The 22,363-nt window shown below is 38.2% G+C and overlaps 3 protein-coding genes and 1 long non-coding RNA gene across 4 annotated transcripts in view; 3 read left to right on the plus strand and 1 right to left on the minus strand.

Annotated features, from left to right (window-relative positions):
* LOC146523247 (uncharacterized) overlaps positions 1-22,363 on the minus strand; it is a 339,030-nt gene that overhangs the window by 40,321 nt on the left and 276,346 nt on the right. The gene's annotated exons all lie outside the window — the stretch shown is intronic.
* LOC146523253 (immunoglobulin kappa light chain-like) lies at positions 9,698-12,150 on the plus strand. Its single transcript, XM_085153852.1, has one exon. The coding sequence runs from the start codon at positions 9,707-9,709 to the stop codon at positions 10,652-10,654; it is 948 nt and encodes a 315-aa protein (XP_085009978.1). The 5' UTR covers positions 9,698-9,706; the 3' UTR covers positions 10,655-12,150.
* Positions 12,912-14,511, plus strand: LOC146523254 (immunoglobulin kappa light chain-like). Its single transcript, XM_085148202.1, has 4 exons — positions 12,912-13,188; positions 13,309-14,010; positions 14,108-14,230; positions 14,453-14,511. The coding sequence occupies exons 1-4, from the start codon at positions 13,014-13,016 to the stop codon at positions 14,509-14,511; spliced, it is 1,059 nt and encodes a 352-aa protein (XP_085004328.1). The 5' UTR covers positions 12,912-13,013.
* LOC146523255 (immunoglobulin kappa light chain-like) lies at positions 18,079-21,691 on the plus strand. Its single transcript, XM_085153854.1, has 5 exons — positions 18,079-18,585; positions 18,708-19,409; positions 19,536-19,652; positions 19,743-19,786; positions 19,897-21,691. The coding sequence occupies exons 1-5, from the start codon at positions 18,486-18,488 to the stop codon at positions 20,011-20,013; spliced, it is 1,080 nt and encodes a 359-aa protein (XP_085009980.1). The 5' UTR covers positions 18,079-18,485; the 3' UTR covers positions 20,014-21,691.

Below are 22,363 nucleotides of genomic sequence, written 5' to 3' on the forward strand. Positions count from 1 at the left end.
AGGCAACCCACCCGCAGTAGATGTGCACGGTGTGAGGTCTCGCAGCAAGCTAGAAAATACGGTGCATTTCTCGGCTTTTAAAAAAACATTGCGTTGCCAGGTGTTTTTATCAGATTCGACAAAAAGTGTTTCAAGCGTGGAAGTGCTGACCTTACTTTGAGTTTGATTTCGTAAAAAGTGACAAAAACATTAGTGTCCGTTGTGCGTGGGAAGAAAAACCCCCTAAACTTCCAAGCAAGCACCAAGTACGCGACCACGTAATGGGAAATTCACAGAGAAACTCGCAGATTCTTCTACTGACCGCTGCGGCACACCTGCACCAGGAAAAACCTCCGCCTACCCCACTCCTGCTTTACAGGTGAAAATAGAGCAAAAGGACCGATAGTCTTTGATGTTATTTATTTTCTGCTGTGTTTTACTTCCATCTATTTGAAAGACTGAGTGTAAACAAAACAAATATATATTTTATGTGCTGGAATGTGCAGGAAATAGGTTTAAATGTTAAACAAATTTCTTCCAGTCAGAGAATGTTGCATATAATTTAATGTTTGCTTGATGCATAAAGTCAAAAGATTAAAACTAATAAAACAAGTTTTAAAAAGAGACTTTTCCATTTGATTACATTTTGTGTGATGGATTATGCAGAAAAAGTAGAATTGGGCTGAAAGATCTGTTTCTTTATTCTTTATTTATTCAGGTTATAAATTTTTTACCAAACACAAAACAGTTTTTGCTTTTAACATAGGGAAGAGTTTTAAATCTGGGCAGAATTCAGAAATTTGCAGTGCATTTTGAGGTTGAATACACAGAAGTGACGCCATATTTACCTTTAGATCCATTTTTTTAATGAAAACTTTACGACACACTTTATTATATTTATATAATAAAGTTTAGGGGATTTTCCCCATGGTAACATTGGACATCGGACACTGATTATACTGGATTTGTATGTGTTCGCAAATGTCATTGAGAGCAATTGCTTCATCTGTGGAGTGGATGGACCTTTTTGGACTAGTTTGAAATTAGACGTGTGAGTATTACAAATGACTGTAGATTTTCTCTACATGACTATCTGCTGGTTTCTTTAATGAGACGTTCAATAGCTGATCAAATAGTAATGTATAATTTGCATATAGGCAATATTAAACCCAATGAGCTGTTTTGTTCTGCTCTGTTCTTGCTTGTCTTTTGTCTTTGTTTACTTTTTCAAAGTGAAATTATAAAAAACAAATAAAAAATGTAAAAATACAGTTAAGGAAAAAAAAATCCTTTCAAACTCTTTCATAAAGCTGCTAACCACAAATTTTAAGCAAAGATGCTTCCTAAGTTTGAGTGTGAATTTAGAAAAAGAAAACTGTTTTTTTTTTTTACATTATGCTGTAGAAGTGTAATTTTGTATATGTTTGTATATATTTCTTGCCAAGCAGAATGCTTCAATCCTTTACAATTGACACTGCTTTCACTTGATTTAAGCGTTATTTATTTATTTAGTTTTTTAGTTTTTCCAGGCTTACTGACCTCTAATACAGCTCAGCTTTATATTTAGATGGAGGATTTTATCACATACACAGTGACAAAACAGTATTACAGTATTGACTTTGGGAGCAATTTCTTTTTTGAGTATGCTCTTGAAAGATAATAGATTAATTATTCTTTTATATAATCGTGCTTAAGGGGTCAAAAAACAGTTTTTTCTTAGAAGATCCCCCATAGACATTTTCAGGCAGAAATGGTTATTTTTCTGGAAGGTTTTCCTTTCTCCACAGAGCAATGCTGGAGCTCTGTCAGAGTGACCATTGGGTTCTTGGTCACCTCCTTGACTAAGACCCCAGATAGAATAGAATAGAATAATCCTTTAATTGTCCCACAAGGGGAAATTTGTATGGAACAGCAGCCAGAAAGACACATATACAAACAATTAGTACACAAGACACAGAACAGAAACATAAACACGTTTTTTTTTTTTTTTTTTTACATATTTACATCAAGGACAATGGTTACCGAAGACAGAGTACTGTCCCGTTATTAAATTAAATTAAATTAAATACAGATAAGAAGCAAATCAAGGTTGTAGTGTGAATCAGTTGATAAATAGTGCAGTTACAGCGCTGATGTAAACCTCTGTTTGTTGGGAGCAGTTTTGATTGTACAGTCTGACAGCTGCAGGGAGGAAGGACCTGCAGAAACGCTCCTTCATGCATCGAGGATGCAGCAGTCTGTCACTGAAGGAGCTCTGCAGTTCAGCAACATTTACATGCATGGGGTGGGAGACTCTGTCCATCAGAGATGTTATTTTGGCCAGAGTCCTTCTGTCTCCCACCACCTGCACTGGGTCCAGGGTGCATCCCAGAACAGAGCTGACCTTCCTAATGAGTTTATCCTACCTCTTCCTCTCAGCTGCCGATAAACCGCTGCTCCAACATACATCACTGTAAAAAATGACAGATGTCACCACAGAGTCATAGAAGGTCTTTAAAAGTGCTCCCTGGACTCCAAATGACCTCAGGCACCTCAGCAGGTAGAGTCTGCTCTGACCCTTCCTGTAAAGAGCATTATTGTTGAGGCTCCAGTCAAGTTTATTATTCAGATTATTATTATCCGATGCAGTCCTGTCTCAGAGGATTGTCTTCTTGCACATTCTTCTTGTTTCATTGATTCATATAGATTTAAGCCTTTAACAGCTATCAAATAATTCCTCACATCTGAACCTAATTTGTTGTTAAAAGTGTAGTCCTGGGGCCTCATTAATTGGACTACTAACAACAGCCTCATAATATATCTGAAGTTTCTAACCTGTTCGTTTGAAATATTCTTCCTGGCAGTTACTTTTATACAAGCCATTGTGTCACTGGGATCTTCATTGGTGGATTTTTTTCTGTAAACTTCTCCAGATCTGTGCGGAATCTAACTTTAAACAGAAACATAAATACCAACCACAGTCTTATAAAGCAGCAGGTAAAATATTATTGTAAATGACAGAGATTATTTCAGGAACAATGCCAAAGATCCTGTTGACTGATTAGAAAATATTCATACACTATCTGCTAGCTTATATGCATTTTCAGCCGTGTGAGCTAAGCTAACAAGTCAACGCCACTTCTATTGCACAACACAGTCTTTCACACCGCAGCCAGCTGAGTTGAACACATTATGTTTTCTTGCTAGTTAAGTTTTGCACATTGTCACTGCTGTAGTTTAATGTTTGTCGGTCCTCAGGTCCACACACTGGCCTTGGGCCATGAGCTGTTGTCTGTCTTGCCTGTTAGGAAGAAACACGTTTGCAGATAACTTCTGAAGCAACCTGTAGTACACTAATTTGGTCACTAATTAATCAAAGGTTGACAGCTATGCAGGCAAGTTTAAATTACTGTACTGTAGTGAGGTTTACAGACATGCACTATACTCAGCTTGTACAGAACAGGCTGTGGTGTTGATGGTCGCTGTGCGGTTACATCAAGCATAGCAGACATCAATACGTATTTAATATAATGAAGCTGATAAGATTCACTCACCAAATTCTGCCTGTTATACTGTCCTTATAGTGTCCAGGGGCTGGAAATCAGCCACAAAGCTTACATAACTGTTATATCTTTATATTTTGTTGAATTTAGATGGTTTAATCAATGAACAGCAGGAAAACTGCAGCAGCACAGGTCAGTTGATCACAGTCTTTAAATGACTAAAAACTACTAGAGATTCCAAAACAACTTATTATGTGAGCAGTTTGAAGTCACTCTTAGGGCTCCTGCACCTGCTGAAACCCACTTTAAAATCATGGAGGCACAGCTGCCAGGGTGGCAGGGGCCAGGAGCTGCTCTGCATCTTGTTGCTGTGTCATCTTAAATTGGTCATGTGATGTTGACGTGCCGGCGTGTCCGTCAACCCAGAGGATTATTAATAATTACTTTCTTAAACTGTCTACTGCAGGTTTTGACTGAGCGTCTTGGAGGTGAGATATATGTCTCATGTTCAGTGGTTTTACCTGCTTTCTGCCACCTGCGTCACACCATGGAGGTCTTCGATGAAGACTCAAACTATATGGTCAAATTTAAGACCGCCTTCACAGAGGACCTACCCTAACGTGTAGCTACACTCAACTGTCAGTGGCTCAAGATAGCTACTGTGCTTGTCCCACGCTTTAAGGATTTAAAGTGTCTTGAAAAGGGAGAGCGAGAAGAGGTTTAGACCTTTCCCATCCCCTGCTGCAGGAACAGTGTAAACAGTGGCGGTTTTTGATATGGGCGACATGGTCGGTTGCCCAGGATGGCGACGTGGCATCATGGCATCGGTGAAAAAAAAGTTACTCACGCCTATGCTGCCCCGATAGCATGCAAGCGCATTTTGGGGATTGCATAGGCACTGATTGGTTTTCTATTATCCATTTGCGAGGAGTAAGGGCACCCTCTGTTTGTGAGGTGCTCCTGCTGCTTGCTGCACAGGTAGGAGAGGGGCGGGGCAGCGGGGGATTCTCTGGCTGGCTGGAGTGGCATCTAATAACTAAAATAAAACAAAATAAAAACAAACCAACAAATTAGGGCTGTCAACGTTAACGCCATCAACACTATTAACACGATTAAAAATGTTAACTCAATTAATCCATATGGAGCGTAGAATGACTCAAAATCCCCGACATGCCTCTGACAACGCATTTCGGGCAGTTCGTCCAAAGTTTGTCCATTTTGCACTCCAGATGGGTTGATTGCCTTAAAAAATTTTAATCGCATTAATCGTGATGACGGCGTTAAAGCGTTAACGTTGACAGCCCTACAACAAACACAAAAACTGAAGACATTATGACAGGTCATCAGTTTGGAAAAAAAAGGGTGAAGGGAGTATCTGCCATCAAACAAGAAGACAGCCGCATGTAGCTACGACGGTGTTTGCTAGTTCACCTTACATGCATTAATTTAATAACGTGGTTAACCTACTCAATGTAAATTACACACGATCAACATTAAGCTACTCACGCAGAGAAGAACGACTGCTGCTGCATCATCATGCGTCATCATTTCTGCTACACTGGCAGGGCTAGGGGCCAGGACTCTCCTCTTAGGGTTCTTGGGGGATGTTGCTAACTCCGGGTCCGATAACAGGCAACCCACCCGCAGTAGATGTGCACGGTGTGAGGTCTCGCAGCAAGCTAGAAAATACGGTGCATTTCTCGGCTTTTAAAAAAACATTGCGTTGCCAGGTGTTTTTATCAGATTCGACAAAAAGTGTTTCAAGCGTGGAAGTGCTGACCTTACTTTGAGTTTGATTTCGTAAAAAGTGACAAAAACATTAGTGTCCGTTGTGCGTGGGAAGAAAAACCCCCTAAACTTCCAAGCAAGCACCAAGTACGCGACCACGTAATGGGAAATTCACAGAGAAACTCGCAGATTCTTCTACTGACCGCTGCGGCACACCTGCACCAGGAAAAACCTCCGCCTACCCCACTCCTGCTTTACAGGTGAAAATAGAGCAAAAGGACCGATAGTCTTTGATGTTATTTATTTTCTGCTGTGTTTTACTTCCATCTATTTGAAAGACTGAGTGTAAACAAAACAAATATATATTTTATGTGCTGGAATGTGCAGGAAATAGGTTTAAATGTTAAACAAATTTCTTCCAGTCAGAGAATGTTGCATATAATTTAATGTTTGCTTGATGCATAAAGTCAAAAGATTAAAACTAATAAAACAAGTTTTAAAAAGAGACTTTTCCATTTGATTACATTTTGTGTGATGGATTATGCAGAAAAAGTAGAATTGGGCTGAAAGATCTGTTTCTTTATTCTTTATTTATTCAGGTTGTAAATCATGTTTTCAAAAAAGTAACTAAGTAATTAGTTACTTAGTAAGTCTGTTGCATAGACTGCCAAACTAACAACATATGGAGTAAGTAACTTTTAAGCTCAAGTCTCCACTGTGTGAAAATGTTTTACCTTGAATGAAGAAAAAGCTGCTAGAAAAAGACCACTTGATGTTTGCCAACTACCAAGTGGTCATCTTGCAATTTATAAGCATGTCTATGTAGATTCATACAAATTGCAGACTTTAACAGAATTTGGTAAAAATAGCAGAGTGATGCAGGACATGGCTGTTGCTGGTTACCTACGAAAGAATTTGATTTTAGTGTTTGACAACCCAACCAGTGAGTTAAACCTTCTTTGGAATTTTAATACATGTGGCTTTACTAGTTCTGTTGATACAGCTCGTTTGCAGATATGGCAGTCAGTCTTTTGTTTATCACTCTGAGATCTGCTGACCCCCTATACATTGTTCTTTTCCTTTCAGTGTGGCAAGTATTGTGGTTTTACAGGATGTAAGGTTTTTACTTTCATAGGTGCTTTGTGAAAAATACTGGTTCAAGGTTAAAAAACAAAACAAAAAAACCCCATTGCATTTCAGGCAACATAAAAAATGCAACAAAAAAATCTTGTACAGGCATTGGGCAAAATGTAAAAGCTAACATGAGAGCATATTTCTCCTGTATTTGCTTCCCTTCATTGGCTTCCTGTTAAATCCAGAATTGAATTCAAAATCCTGCTCCTCACATACAAGGTCTTAAATAATCAGGCCCCATCTTATCTTAATGACCTTGTAGTACCATATCACCCTATTAGAGCACTTCGCACTCGCACTGCAGGCCTACTTGTTGTTCCTAGAGTATTTAAAAGTAGAATGGGAGGCAGAGCCTTCAGTTTTCAGGCCCCTCTTCTGTGGAACCAGCTTCCAGTTTGGATTCAGGAGACAGACACTATCTCTACTTTTAAGATTAGGTTTTCTTCCTGTTAAAAGGGAGTTTTCCGTCCCAGTGTTGCCAAATTGCTTGCTCATAGAGGTCTAACTTATAATATAAAGCACCTTGAGTCGACTGTTGCTGTGATTTGGTGCTGTATAAATAAAAAATGTAATGAACTGCAGTGGCTTCTTGCACCTCAATGGTGGGGATAAATGGCTGCATGTGTGCAGTGTTGGGAAGGTTACTTTTAAAATGTATTCCATTACAGATTACAGATTACATGCCCCAAAATGTATTCTGTAACGCAGTGGCGGTCCTAGCCTGTTTGGCGCCCTGGGCGAAGACTCCCTCTGGCGACTGTAACCCACATAATTTCCTTAGGGATCATAAAGTATTCTGATTCTGATTGTCTCAGGGTGACCTGCCATTATCCAATTACACATCTGCTTACCTGCATCTTTTGCTCGTTTCTCCTCCTCTTCTTTTCTCTTTTTTCTAAACTGAGCACCTGATGGCTTTGAACCCAGGATTCAAATCGTGAATACATAATGGGCTTGAATTTACAACATTATGAATGAAATGTGCTCTATTTGGAAGCAGCAGGTCTCCCTCCCCTTTCACCGGGTTGTGTGTGAGACTTTAAATCATCAAAATATAAAATATGAATTTTAAATTGTTATTGATCCCTTTACCCCGAGTCCTAAAGTGTATATTTATTTTCTTACTCTTCTTATGTTTATTGTTTGTTTACTTGCACTGCTGTAACTGGAGCCTCGTCGTCTCGTCTCTCTATATACTGGACTGTAGCGGAGATGACAATAAAGTTTACTTTGACTTCAGCAGCGAGCAGGTGCGCCGAGGGAAAACATTGGTGCAAGTCTGTATCATAATGTCTCCTGTTTTCGTGTTTGTTGGTTTGTTATTATTTTTGTTTTATTTTGCGAGTTGGTTATTAGACGCTGCTCCAGCTGGTCAGTGAATCCCCCGCCGCCCCGCCCTCTCCTCCCTGTGCCGCAAGCAGCAGGCGCACCTCGCAAACGGAGGGCGCCCTTACTCCCAGCAAATGGGCGATAGAAAACCGTTCAGTGCCTATGCCATCCCCAGTATGCGCTGGCATGACGTCGGGGCAGCATCAGTACGAGCAATTCTTTTTTCTTTTTTTCTTTTTTTTGCCGATGATGCCGCCCCCCACCACGATGCCGCCCCGGGCAACCGCCCGTGTCGCCCGTATCTAAAACCGCTACTGCTGTAACGTATTCCATTACGTTACTCAATGAGAGTAACGTATTCTGAATACTTTGGATTACTTAATATATTATCATGCTGTTTACAACTACATCAATGTACTATTGCTGTGATTTATTACTGTTACTGAAGGTCCGCGGCTCCGAACCGTAGTAAAGGGACCTCTGGCTAATACGTCAGGTTTGTGTCGAGCTCGTAGCTGAAAACTAGCCTTACTTTGTTGTCTGGGTCAAGTTTGTTAGCGAGAGACAGAGAGAGGCGTTGAAAGGCTGCTCCAACGGAACTTATTGTTTTTGGAGGAAAACACGAACACGGTGTACAGTCGAGTCTTAATAGCTTACTTACAACTGGGCTCGTCAGGCTCTCTTCTTGGCTGCAGTGGTTATTATTATATTTACATGCTTCCAGCTCCCGTTTTTGCTCGATGACAGCTCGTACTTTTCCTTTTTCTCCATCCCTCGCTCACAGACACATAACGGGTATCGCAGTCCATTCTCCCTGCAGCACGGACTACACTGCCTATGATGCTACATTCTTTAGAGCTATACCTGTAGCATTCTGCCTATTAGCTTAGCACAACAACAACAAAAAGGCGCTCTCTCACCCAGGACACACGCAGAGAGAGAGCGTCACCCTGTAACCATGGCAACCGTAACGCTGCCACCTGGAACAACAGAACGTAGCTGTCAAATAAAACCCAAACAGGCCTGACCCGCCACAATATGAAACAGGGAAGTACTGCCGTGTAATCCATTTATTTCAACAAAGTAACTGTATTCTAAATACCACCTTTTTAAACGGTAACTGTAACGGAATACAGTTACTCATATTTTGTATTTTAAATACGTAACGGCGGTACATGTATTCCGTTACTCCCCAACACTGCATGTGTGTGATGACAGTGTAGCAGTGAGGGACGTGAGGGTATATTGGCAGATCCACATTACACCAGGGCCAGTGTTGTTGGCTGAGGACATTCACAATACACCAGGACCTATGTGTGCTTTGGTTGTAACTGTATCTCTGCTTTAGCTCTGGGAGAGCTACCATGTTCAGTGTTTACTTTGATGCTTGCCATATACAAAATGGTAAATGGTAAATGGCCTGTATTTGTATAGCGCCTTTACTAGTCCCACCTAGGGACCCCAAAGCGCTTTACACACCCAGTCATCCACCCATTCATACACACATTCACACACTGGTGGAGGCAAGCTACAGTTGTAGCCACAGCTGCCCTGGGGCAGACTGCAAACTACAACTACAAACTACAAGCTTCTACAAACACTTGCTTGATTAATTTGCTGCTTAATTTAGAATTGTATAACAAGGGGACAGACATGAAACTGCTTGTTAGTCAATTAATCCATTATTTTTGACCCTCTGAAAATATGGAATTTGTATATTATAAAAATATATTTAATTCCTTTACAGCTAATGCAACAAACCCTTAAAAACTGTGTTGGACTAGAGAGGTAAACTACAAAAATTGTCTTTGAACAAAAAAACATGGAGCTGCTGTTTGTCATATGGTAAAAGTTTATACTATGAAAAGCAGCTGGTATTGAACACCATATTTCAAACAGGAAATGACACTTACTAAAAGTATTCTGCAAAAAACATGGAATAGAGTGGTATAATGGGAACAAAGGTCATCTAGAACATGGGTTTTAGATTACTAGGGAAGACTAGATTGGTCTTTTGTGTCAGTTGACACGTGATCAAGCTCCCTAAATAGGACATGCTGTGTCATATGTGGTTGGCCAGTCAAACACAGTCTTCTTTGAAAAGCAAAGTGAGGCTGAAGAATCTTTTCATTCAGCACCAGAGTCTGAACACGATGGCATCTGCGCAGTTTGTCTTCTATTTGACATGTTTGTTCTTGGGGGAAATGGGTGAGTTTTTTAAAACTGCAGTAAGAAACGTTTACCATCCTTCCTTGTGTCTCAAATGTTCATTTACGTTCTTTCATTTTATTTCAGCTCACACAAATGACCTCAAATTCTCGTTATCTCTTCATCAAGAAAGACATTTTGTATCAGCTAATACTGGGGACGATGTGACTCTGCGCTGTTTGTATGAAGGTAACGATGTGTCAAGGTTTTACTGGTATAAGTTAACTTTGGGAAAGGAATCAAAGCTCATTTGCACTATCACAGTGGACAATCAAGCCATGTTTCATGATGAATTCAACACTGATCCACGGTTCACTGTTAATTTTGAAAAAGGAAAAATTGACTTAAAGATAAGAGATCTGCAAGTTTCAGACTCTGCTACTTACTATTGTGCAAGCAGCTATGGGTACATGTTTGCATTTGCAGAGGGTACTGTCATTGATGTAAAAGGTTCAGATATGGACATCCCAACTTTAGTGCAGCAGTCAGCATCTGAGACCATCCAGCCAGGAGGCTCTGTGACTCTGAACTGTACAGTACACACTGGGACCTGTGATGAAGAACACAGTGTTTACTGGTTCAGAGACTCTGAAGAGTCTTTCCCAAGAATCATTTACACCCATGGAGGCAGGAATGATCAGTGTGAGAGGAAACCCAACACACAGACACACACCTGTGTCTACAACCTGCCAATGAAGAGCCTGAATACGGCTCATGTTGGGACGTACTACTGTGCTGTTGCCTCATGTGGACACATACTGTTTGGAAACGGGACCAAGCTGGAGTGTGAGTAACTTTTTTGTTTATATATTACAATCTTACATAGCAGCAAGCTACAGGATCTATAATGTTTCGTGGTGTCTGTCCACAGATGAGAGGAACTGTTGTGTCTTTGTGTATCTCTTGAGTGGAGCGTTGGCATTCACCACACTTCTGAGTGTTTTATTGGCTTTATTATTGTATGTGACCCACAAGAGAAACAGCACCAAACACGCAGGTACTGCAACCTTTATTGTTATTGACATTAACTACTCAGTACTGACACAGTTTTACAGTAAGAACATTTTATTTGTTTCTCTTCAGAGTCTCGTTCAAGAATTTCTCCTGTTTCTTCAGCAGTCGCAGAGGTAATTTTTTTGGGGGGGTTAACATTAAAATATTAACATAAGCAGAACATTTTGGACTCAGTTTGTTTTCATTTTTATTTATTTTGAGCAATTTTAAATAATTTTGCATTTGATATTTTATAATCAGGAAGCTCTAAATGAAGAAAACCTCCATTATGCCGCTTTGAAGCACCACAAGGCTGACAGACCAAGAAGACTGAGAAACAACAGCAAGGCTGAATGTGTCTACTCAAGCATAAAGCAGTAGAAGTGGACGTGTTTCTATATCTATACTTTCGATGTCTTGAAAACATTTGTTGTTTGTTTGTCTGTTCATAATATGAGCAGTCAGCTCTGTATCAGTCTCTACCAAATACAAAACAGTTTTTGCTTTTATCATAGGTAAGAGTTTTGAATCTGGACTGGAGGTCAGAGCTAGATCAGATAACGTGTAGCAACGGTTAATATGACTTTTAACTGATGATGCTTAGATTCATTCACTGAATTCTACCAACTTTATACTATCTAGATAAAAGACAGCATAAAATGTGTCTGTGTAGAGGATACAAATTCAGTTGTGTACATTCACAAAGAGCAGTAAATGTCAGAGCAGCAGGAGCCCAGATCGACTGATCGCAGTCTGTACACTGTATAAATTACTGTTATGTGTGCAGAGAATCTGCATCGGGCAGTGTTTCATATTCATGATTTAAATCTATTTGAATTGGAAAATGTATTTAACAAGACTCATAATTTTTCACTACAAAAGTTCATGCACAATTTAACGGTATTACTGTTATACATGACCTGTATTTTTACATAGATGAAAATACAACCTTCCCAAATTTAGGATTTTCTTTTTTACATGGTTACATTGGGCACTGATTATACTGGCGTTGGGGACACTCATCTTTTTTATGAGACTAAAATTATACAATATTATGTGATCAGCTATTGAATGTGCATTTTATTCGATTAAACCTGGCGAGCAGTTTTGTTCTGCTCTGTTTTTACTTGTTTGATGTTTTGTTTACATTTCCAAAGTGAAATTATTAAAAAATGTGTAAAACTAGAGTTAACAAAAAAATGTATATTTCCTTTTAAAACTGTTTTCATAAACCTACTAAACACAAAGTTTGAGAGCATGAATTTCATGAATTTTTAACATTGTGGTTTAGAACTGTAATCTTCTGTAATCTTTCTCATTATTTTTACCATATTTCTTATCATCTGACCAAGCAAAATGCTTTAAACCTTTAAAATGGACACTGCTTTTTACTGATTGAAGTGGGTTTTTTTTTTTTTTTTTTGGGGGGGGGGGGTTAATTCTTTTTTTTTTTTTTGGGGGGGAGCGTTGTTTGTTTGTTTGTTGTTGTTGTTGTTGTTTTTTGGGGTTTTTTTTTTTTTGGGGGGGGGGGGTAGTTTTCCAGGCCAACTGATCTCTAAGAGATCTCAGCTTCATATATGCAGAGGACTTTATTACATACACACAGTGACAAAGCAGTAGGTACTTTGGGAGCAATTTGGGGTTCAGTACTGTATCCTGCTGAAAGAAAATAGATGAATTACTTTTTTATATAATGGAGCTTAAGGAGTAATAAAAATGTTATTTCAGTTTATTTCAACTGACAAAGCTCTGACACAGTCAGAAAGCTGACCTGTGGAGGGTGGTTGGTGTACAGTGTTGAGCACAAAGGCTTTGCAAATTCAAATTAAGCTTCTGACAGCTTTTAGTTTTAGGTGTTTCTCCTCACTCAGTTAATTTTGTGAAACATTCAGGACTTCATATTGCTTTATATGCACTATATGGATTAAAATGCAGGGCTGCCTAAGCATTAGGATGAGCTGCAGGAGCTGCTCATCCATGGAAATACATGCCACAAAACTCCCAGTACGCATTTGTTCTGTCAGCATTAATGCTAGACGAGGATTGAAACTCTTCTTGATTATGTAGAGCATTAGCAACCTTCATGCACTATGCGCCGCTCAGGTCACACACTTTGTTCTCCATGTGTATCTCTCATCACGTTTTGACATTATGCTATGAATGCGAGGCTGTTTCCTTGCATACAGTGTGACTTTAAATCAGCCAATCAAATACAGTCTTGCCCCTGAAGACACTATGAACAGAAAGATTCTTTCCATTCAAGTCACGGATTTGAACATGATGATATCTCCACCATCTGTTTTCTATTTGATGCTGTTGTTCTTTGGGGAAATGGGTGAGTTGTGTTTTTTCCTCAGTAGCGTTTATCTTTTAGAGATCAAGGTCACTCTCAGTGATGTTCCTTCTACGTGTTTCTAAATCAGTTGTCTTTGCTTTTTTCCTTCTATCATTTCAGCTCAGAAGAGTCATCAGTCCTCGTCTGTTCGTCAAGACAGAGTTTTTATATCCACTAATGTCGGGGAGACTGTAACTTTGCAGTGTTTCTATGAAGGTGAAGTGGTAGCAAGGTTTTACTGGTATAAGCAAACCCTGGGAGAGAAGCCAAGGCTCATTTCTAGCTTCTATTCATATGATAAAACTGGCACTTTCTATGATGAATGTGAGAACAATCCACGCTTCACACTGTCTACTGAAAAAGCTCAAAACCATTTGACGATCACAGATCTTCAGGTTTCGGACTCAGCTACCTATTTCTGCGCGAGTAGCTTTTCGGTAAGTCTTGAATTTGCAGAAGGAATCACTGTGAGTGTTAAAGGTTCAGGTTTGAACAGCCGGCCTTTAATTCAGCAGTCTGCATCTGAGACCATCCAACCAGGAGGCTCTGTGACTCTGAACTGTACAGTCCACACTGGGACCTGTGATGAAGAACACAGTGTTTACTGGTTCAGAGACTCTGAAGAGTCTCATTCAGGACTCATTTACAGCCATGGAGCCAGGAATGATGAGTGTGAGAGGAAACCAAAGACACACACAAACACTTGTGTGTACAGCCTGCCAATGAAGAACCTAGATGTTTCTCATGCTGGGATCTACTACTGTGCTGTTGCCTCATGTGGATCCATGCTTTTTGGAAACGGGACCAAGCTGGACTTTGAGGGTAAGTACATTTCAGAAAAGTTCTTACTCCCACTTTGAAGTCAATACTTTAACAAAGTTAAAAACTCCGTAATGTCTCCTGCTGTTTGAATATGTAGACAAGCTGGACTATCTTCTCTTGGCGTATGTCTTAAATGGAGCAGTCGCATTCAATACAATCCTGATTGTATTTCTAATTTCCTCAATGAGTTTGAAGAAGATAAAACACTGTCTCTGCACAGGTAACTTGTGATGTAATGTATGCATATATACAAGATGCATATACACTGAATTTCATGTTACTTTGATATCAAATCTATTCTTTGGCTTTCCAGAATCTTACAGAAGATTTTCAGATCTCACCATGACAAATAAAATGGTAATGTCTTCTTGGATTGATGGGAAATTGTGTTGTTGTTTTTTCCCACTAACCACATTTGTGATTTTCATCTTTTCTTAACCAGGGCTACGAAAGTGTTTTAAGGGCGAACAAGATCAACAATGCAGGAAGACAGGGGGATGACACCTGGAGTGAATGTGTGTATTTCAGTGTAAATTAGTAAAACTAATGTTTCATCTGTGTTTAACAGAACAAGAGATCATGCTTTCTCATTTTAAAGTATATCATGGTGAAGTTTTCAGACATCTGTGAAGATTGTAGAGTTTTGTGTCAAAAAATTATTAAACAAACCTTTCAAAAAAAATGAACGCAAGTGGATTTCTGATCTACACTCACTTGTCAGTTGGAGACGACTTTTGGCCTTCAGAGCTGCCTTTAACCTTACATGCTGTTTATATTCTAGGCCTTCACAAGACTCATAAATGTCTACAACAGATTTTGAGCTACAGATCAATTAAAATGTATAAATACCCTGTCTGACACGAATAAATGTATGATTAATCCTAGTGTGTGGTGACTTTTACAGAAAGGTAAGCATGACGATTACAGCCGAACCACCACTGACCACTTTCATGAGCTCAGAAACACAGACCTGGATTTTGAGTTCATTAAAATATATAAATAACAACAAAATCAGTTGAATGAAATGGTTTGAACAGTGTGTGATGGAAACAGAGCCATTCCCAGCTTGCCTAGCATGCCATCAGTTTACCTTGAATGCGGTGTTAAATGTAAAAGACTGTAGCTATGCTGTCATCTCAGATATAAAGATGAAGGCTTGGGTGGTTCTCTGAGGGACCAGAGTGAGATGAGGATGGGGAAGAAGAGCACATAAATGTAAAGCACACAGAATAGAAGCTGACTGACAAAAAATATTGGACTACAGTAATAATGTCAGTATTGAATAAGAAGAACAGACTAACATCCAAATATCCATGAATTGCTGCAGTGCAACAATCCCACCAATAATGAGTGACTGCACGAAGATCAGTAAAGCACATTGAAATGAAACTGACCGACTCATTGAAGGTGGGATAGAAAGTGATTGGGCTGGGATTTGCAACAGTCCCAGTATATGTGAAGGCGACTACACTTTGAATACATATCAAAGGTGGCATCAAGAGAGGTTGAAGTCAAACAGAGTTGTAAGGAGAAAACATAAAAGAATGAATTCCTCTGTGATTTAGTTGAAAAGGAATTATGCTAAAACTAATGTTCATGTGAGAATGCGCTAAAGACAAATCTAATTGAAGTAGTGATGAAAAAAGGGATGAAACGATTTTCAAGTTTAAACTTTCTTTTAAAACATGTATGTGGGGAAATAGAGATATATATAGAGAGAATGATAGGGTTTGGCTGGACACCGGAAGATTTCATGTAAACAACATGATTGTCTGTCTAGATAAGGGGGAGAGGTGTGTGGGCTCTTGACAGAGCATACATTAAAGCACCCATAGACATTCTTGAACAGTTCCCTGCGCCTTCTGTAAGATGAGCAGTTGGAAATTCCAGCAGAGATGCCAGTGGGATCATTCGCTGCCCAGATGGTGGATCTCCAAATTGGACTTTGGCTCTGCTCATCATCATCATTGGTGTTTTGGATTGTAATTCTGAGAAGAATTTGTACTTTCATTGCTTACATGGTGGATTGCAGCTTCCCAAGCTTCTCGCAGCTTTTCCCAACTATGTGAAGATTTGGGATCCCACTGTATTCCTGAAGGGCTGAATATCCACAAAGTCCTGCATTCCTGTTAGATTATTTTGTTTAACATTGAACAATGAGATAAAACACCTCTCTAGTGCTCTCTCCTCCAAGCTTTTTCCAAGTAAAAGTAAAAATATGAATCTTATGAATCCTACACCAGCCCTTTAAAAATAACAGTCCCATAGCCATACAAATCCAGGCCTCTAAAATCAGCCCAGAAATTCCAAGGACCACTACTGAGAGGGGAGTTCCTGCTAACGGGTGTGGCTTATCAGATGAAACAGGGAAGACACACCTGGACTTCTAGGCAGTGAGAACTGGGCGAGTCCTCTCACCCACACCAGTTCCATCTGAACTCTGCATTGCCTTGGCTAGTACTCATAGGGTCAGAGGATGGGATGTTTTAAACAGAGAGCCGACACAGGCATGTTGCATTGGGGTGATGGTTCTGCAGATCTACACTACACTGTAAAAAAAAAAAATCCTAAAAAAACAGTAATATTTCAGCAGCTGGGCCGCCAAAATAAAAGCATAAAATAACAGAAAATAACTTTCTCATAAAAATATATTGTCAACTGTATTGTCATTACTGAAAATAACTGTATTTTCATGAGAATATAAATATATATAGGTGGTAGGTGAAGTGTCTTGACCAAGGACACAACGACCGAGAGGGTCCGAGCCGGGGCTCGAACAGGCAACCTTCTGATTACAAGGCGAACTGCCAACTCTTGAGCCACGATCGCCCTAAATAACAATAATAATAATAATTATTTGATGTAAAAAAAAAAGTTACAATCATGTAATCATCAGTTAGAATCATGGTATATATTTTCCATAGCATTTCATTTGAATTTAACAGTTCAATCTTTGAGATAACGGACAAATATTTGTGAAATTAGGATACATTTGTGAATGTATTTTAACAATCTAAATATCCATATGTACAGACAAATAGGTTTAAAAAACAAGAAAATTATGTTTTATTACATTTACAGTGATTTTATGTTAATTTACATTCAAAATGTAAAATCACAGTTTCTTTATGTAATTTTAATGATATTCTAGAAAAACAGTACAAAACTATAAAATACTTTTATATTACTTTTTTTTTTACAGTGTAGTAAAGAGCACAAAGAAAAAACCACAGGATCATACAGTGACATTTCCCAAATGGCACTTCTTCAGTTCCTCATGTTGATTTCTTTCTTTGACTCATCTCCTCACATCTAGCAGTACTATACTCATGGTTTTAGAGTAATGTCAATTAATATAATATTTGACAAATGCATCAAAGATCGGAAAAAAAACCATTGATAAAATTGGTCATCATGAATAATTGTGGATAAATATGATTTATATTACTGGAACCAGTATGGATTTATTTTTAACCCTGTTAAAAATAAGCTAGTTTTAAGATACACAAAATATTGCAGGTTAAAGCGTGAAATATTTTGTCTGTGAAGGTTCTCAGTCATCCAGGTCATCGTAGTCTAAGGAGCTTTTTGGAAAGAAAAGTGTCTGGACTTCTTTGAGTTGCTTGAATAAAAATAAATGAATAATCACATTTGATTATTCATTTATTTTTATTCAAGCAACTCAAAGAAGTCCAGACACTTTTCTTTCCAAAAAGCTCCATGAAATATTTTGCATTTTTCAAGGAAATGAAGAACTGAAAAAAATTGTAAATCTCTTAAATACATTTAAAAAATAACTTTCAGTTTACTTATGAATACAATAAAGAAACTGTACACTTCCTTGATATGTAGGTTACATGTAAGAGTGGCGAATTGATCACTTTCTTATATAGTAAAGATGGTGATAGAAATACATTATTATTAGCCACTAGTGCAAATCCAAAGCCACTTCAGACATGCTTATCTGAAAGTTTCCTTATGCTCTTATTTGATACAAGGTGTTTTTTGTTTAATATGCATTTTTTTTCAATGAATCTCCTCTCTTGATTTGAACTAGTTACAAAAAATGTCAATAACAACATGTAAGAACATGCACACAGAAAGGGGTAACGATTATAAGTTTAGGCAGTGGCGAAGGAAATTGGTACTGCCAGCAGTTTCCTTCACCATTGAGCTATTTGTTGTACAAACAACACTTACACTAAGTTGATGTTGCTACATTTTCCTGTACTAGACTAGATATTAAAAAATAATATTTAGATCAGTGAGATCCGTGAAGTGCAATCCGAGTAAGACTGAGTGGTCAGTTAAATTTCAATAACTTGAAGTTCAGTGGAAAGTTCAAGAGCCACTTTGTTCTCCATGTGAATCTCTCATCATGTTTTGACACTATGCTGTGAATGTGAAGCTGTTTCCTTGCATACAGTGTGACTTTAAATCAGCCAATCAAATACAGTCTTGCCCCTGAAGACACTATGAACAGAAAGATTCTTTCCATTCAAGTCACAGATTTGAACATGATGATATCGCCACCATCTGTTTTCTATTTGATGCTGTTGTTCTTTGGGGAAATGGGTGAGTTGTGTTTTTTCCTCAGTAACGTTTATCTTTTAGAGATTAAGGTCACTCAGTGACATGAGTTCTACTTTTTTCTAAATCAGTTGTCTTTGGGTTTTTTTTTCCTTCTATCATTTCAGCTCAGAAGAGTCATCAGTCCTCGTCTGTTCGTCAAGACAGAGGGTTTATATCCACTAATGTCGGGGAGAGTGTAACTATGCAGTGTTTCTATGAAGGTGAAGTGGTAGCAAGGTTTTACTGGTATAAGCAAACACTGGGAGAGAAGCCAAGACTCATTTCTAGCTTCTATTCGTATGATAAAAATGGCACTTTCTATGATGAATGTGAGAACAATCCACGCTTCACACTGTCTACTGAAAAAGCTCAAAACCATTTGACGATCACAGATCTTCAGGTTTCGGACTCAGCTACCTATTTCTGCGCGAGTAGCTTTTCGGTAAGTTTTGAATTTGCAGAAGGAATCACTGTGAGTGTTAAAGGTTCAGGTTTGAACAGCCGGCCTTTAATTCAGCAGTCTGCATCTGAGACCATCCAACCAGGAGGCTCTGTGACTCTGAACTGTACAGTCCACACTGGGACCTGTGATGAAGAACACAGTGTTTACTGGTTCAGAGACTCTGAAGAGTCTCATTCAGGACTCATTTACAGCCATGGTGGCAGGAATGATGAGTGTGAGAGAAAACTAAAGACACACACAAACACTTGTGTGTACAGCTTGCCAATGAAGAACCTGGATGTTTCTCATGCTGGGATCTACTACTGTGCTGTTGCCTCATGTGGATCCATGCTTTTTGGAAACGGGATCAAGCTGGATTTTGGGTGTGAGTAGAAGCTTAGCAAACCTTTTTTCTACTGATAAATAGTTCTGTTTACTTTACAATTAAAATGTTATTACAAATTGGAAAAGCTGCTAACATAATATCTTATTGTCATATTTGTTACTGCAGCTCAGGAGACTTTGCTTCTCTCTGTGTATTTCTTAATTGCTGCCTTGGCATTCACCACAATCCTGATCTTTATACTGGCTTTCTTAATTTATGGTATAAGCAGACGGCAGTGCACAGGTAAATGTTGCTGTTCATATATTGTTTATATAAAATTGCCATCCAGTATGGTTGAAATATGATTTGTGTGTCTGTGTGTGTTTGTTTCAGGATCTAATGCAAGATTTTCAGCTTCCTCTATAACAAACACAGAGGTAGAATAATGCAATTCTAAATCATTTTTGTTATTATGACAAATATCTGTCATTTTTAACATTTTATACCACGTGCCATATTGTGATTTGTGGATTTATTTCATTATCAGAATTGTGAACCTGAAGAAGCCCTTCATTATGCTGCTTTGAGGGTAAAAAAGACCAGCAGACCTACAAGAAAAAGAGAGAATCCAGAGGATAAATGTCTATATTCTAGTATCAAATAATAAAACTTTACATGTTTACGTCTGTGTAATAGGGCTTAAGCTTAGCATGTGTAATTTTGTCTCACATATGACTAGTTTAAAAGTACATTGGTTGCTGTATTTCTCTTCTTTTTCTTATTTACTGCTAATATAAATAAACCTTTCAACTGAAAAGTTGATTATAACATCGCAGTATTTGCTGAATGTCCGAACATTAAATGCTTTTTTTTTTTATTCACAGAGTCTATATTTCATGATTGGCTGATAAATTATTGACATACTAAAACAGTATCATTTTAAGTTGAAATCTGTTATGTCAATATCCAGTATTTACTACATACATAAATATATGTAACAAATAATCTTGGGCAAGATACTAACGCCAAGTTGCTCCCCAATGCATTCACTGAAGTATGAATGTGTGTGAATGTTAAATAGAAAGCATTTACATTGTGTAAATGTGTGAATATGGCAAGTTGTGTAAAGTGCTTTGAGTGTTCAGTTAGAGTTGTATCAAGTTGTACAGAATATCATTACAGTTCATGTCAAAGACAAACAGTTTCTATTAAAGTGTCGATCTGAGCAACCAACATTTCTAAGTTAAGTTGTTAATTTTCAGAAGTTTTATACTTATTTATAATAATAATGATAACATTTGTATAAGTATGAGTATAATAATATTTGACAAAAAAGTACTTAAGTATTTGGAGGTTTTTTTTAGTTTTATCACTGATTTTGATCATTCTATTATAGATCGTAAAATTAAAATTAGAATAGAATAAATAAACGGTATACCAACACCACAGCTAACACATCTGAAGATGTTATTTTTACAGAAGAACATTATGAAAAATTCAAAATTGATTTTGAATAATTTGTGGAATTTGTTTCACAATAAATGTTCTGTTTTTATACCATCTTTATTTTATTTGCAACTATCTGAATGGCTTTATTTTAAAACTGACCTTACAGCTGGTTTTAAAATGTTAAATGATTATTATAAAACTACGACAGTCAGGGTTTATCGTCTCATCCACATCTGCCTGACTATTAACCCGGCAGCTTCTCCTCTGCAATGCACGCTGTTCTGCCTCAGTCGACAGCTTCACCTCCTCGGCTCTTCTGCTCAGGCCTGAAACTGTCAAATTTTGATCATTCAGCTCTAGATTACCAAGTCCGGCGTCATAATTAATATGCGACAGGAACACTACCACAAAGGTAACCGTTGAGGCAACAATATAAATGCTGCTCAGTCTGTGGCTTTTAGTCAGACTCTTGGAAACCCCGGGCAAGCATGAACTAAAAAAGTACCTGGTACACAGCAAATCCAGCATACCCAAATTAACACTGTCAGATTTGATTTCAACACTATTAAAGTGTCTATATGGGCCCACACCAAAGAGTGTGAATTTAACTCTTTTTGGAGAGTTGGTATCTTAACTCAGATTTAGTGTTAAATACCAAATCTGTCTGGAGTTGATAATTTAACACTTATTAATGCTAACTAGGAGTTAAGAGTTTAGATATTAAGTTTCACAGAGTATTTTATTTTAACTAAATAAGAGTTATCTTCTAATTAATTCTAAAAGGTTTAAATTTTACTCTTCTGAACTTTCAGAAATTCCTTGGGAAATACACATTTATTAAAAAAGCCAATGTTTTTCTGAAAAACATTTATTTTGAACTGTGAACATTTTTCTAAAACATGGAACAGCGTACATGCTCTCATTGGAATTTTGTTTATCAAAGGGTCTGACATAGGTGCGCTGGTCAATGCAAATAACAGCATGTTCATTACTCTTTTCTTCAATACAGTATGCATGTCCTCCATTCATCACTTTGTGGAACTTTAACATACTTCTGCTCGCCCCCATATTCCATCTTCGTAAGCACATCCTGTGTGGAGAGAGTTAAAAAAAAGGTTAAAAAAACCTGTTTGCTCAGTTTTTGTGGGACGTTTTCAGGCTTCGAGTAGCGCCATAGTTTTATGCCAACATTTCACGATCTCAATATAGTTTTAGGTGTATTGGACTGAATATTCATATATAAGAATTTTTTAACACTATCGTATTTGCCCCCAAACAATACGTTTCAGCTAGCTAAAACAGGCTATTATGCTATCACCGAGCAACGCGGCTATACCTTTCACACAGCTTTGTCTCAAAGACTTCCCACCATCACCACGAATATAGGGTGATGGTGTCCTGACGCAGCAAGGCACAGAAACTTTAAGGTGTCAGGATAACCTAGAGGAAAACATGTGGTGTGTTTGTGTTATTTTAATGCTCTTATCATTACAGGGAGAAGCCTGCTGCAGAAGGCAAAGTATGAGTTAGGCACGGGAAGAAAGACCAATAGGGAGGCCGAGTTT

This window comes from Neolamprologus multifasciatus, chromosome 3 (assembly GCF_963576455.1).
Source record: "Neolamprologus multifasciatus chromosome 3, fNeoMul1.2, whole genome shotgun sequence".
In the NCBI taxonomy this organism is placed as follows: Eukaryota; Metazoa; Chordata; class Actinopteri; order Cichliformes; family Cichlidae; genus Neolamprologus; species Neolamprologus multifasciatus.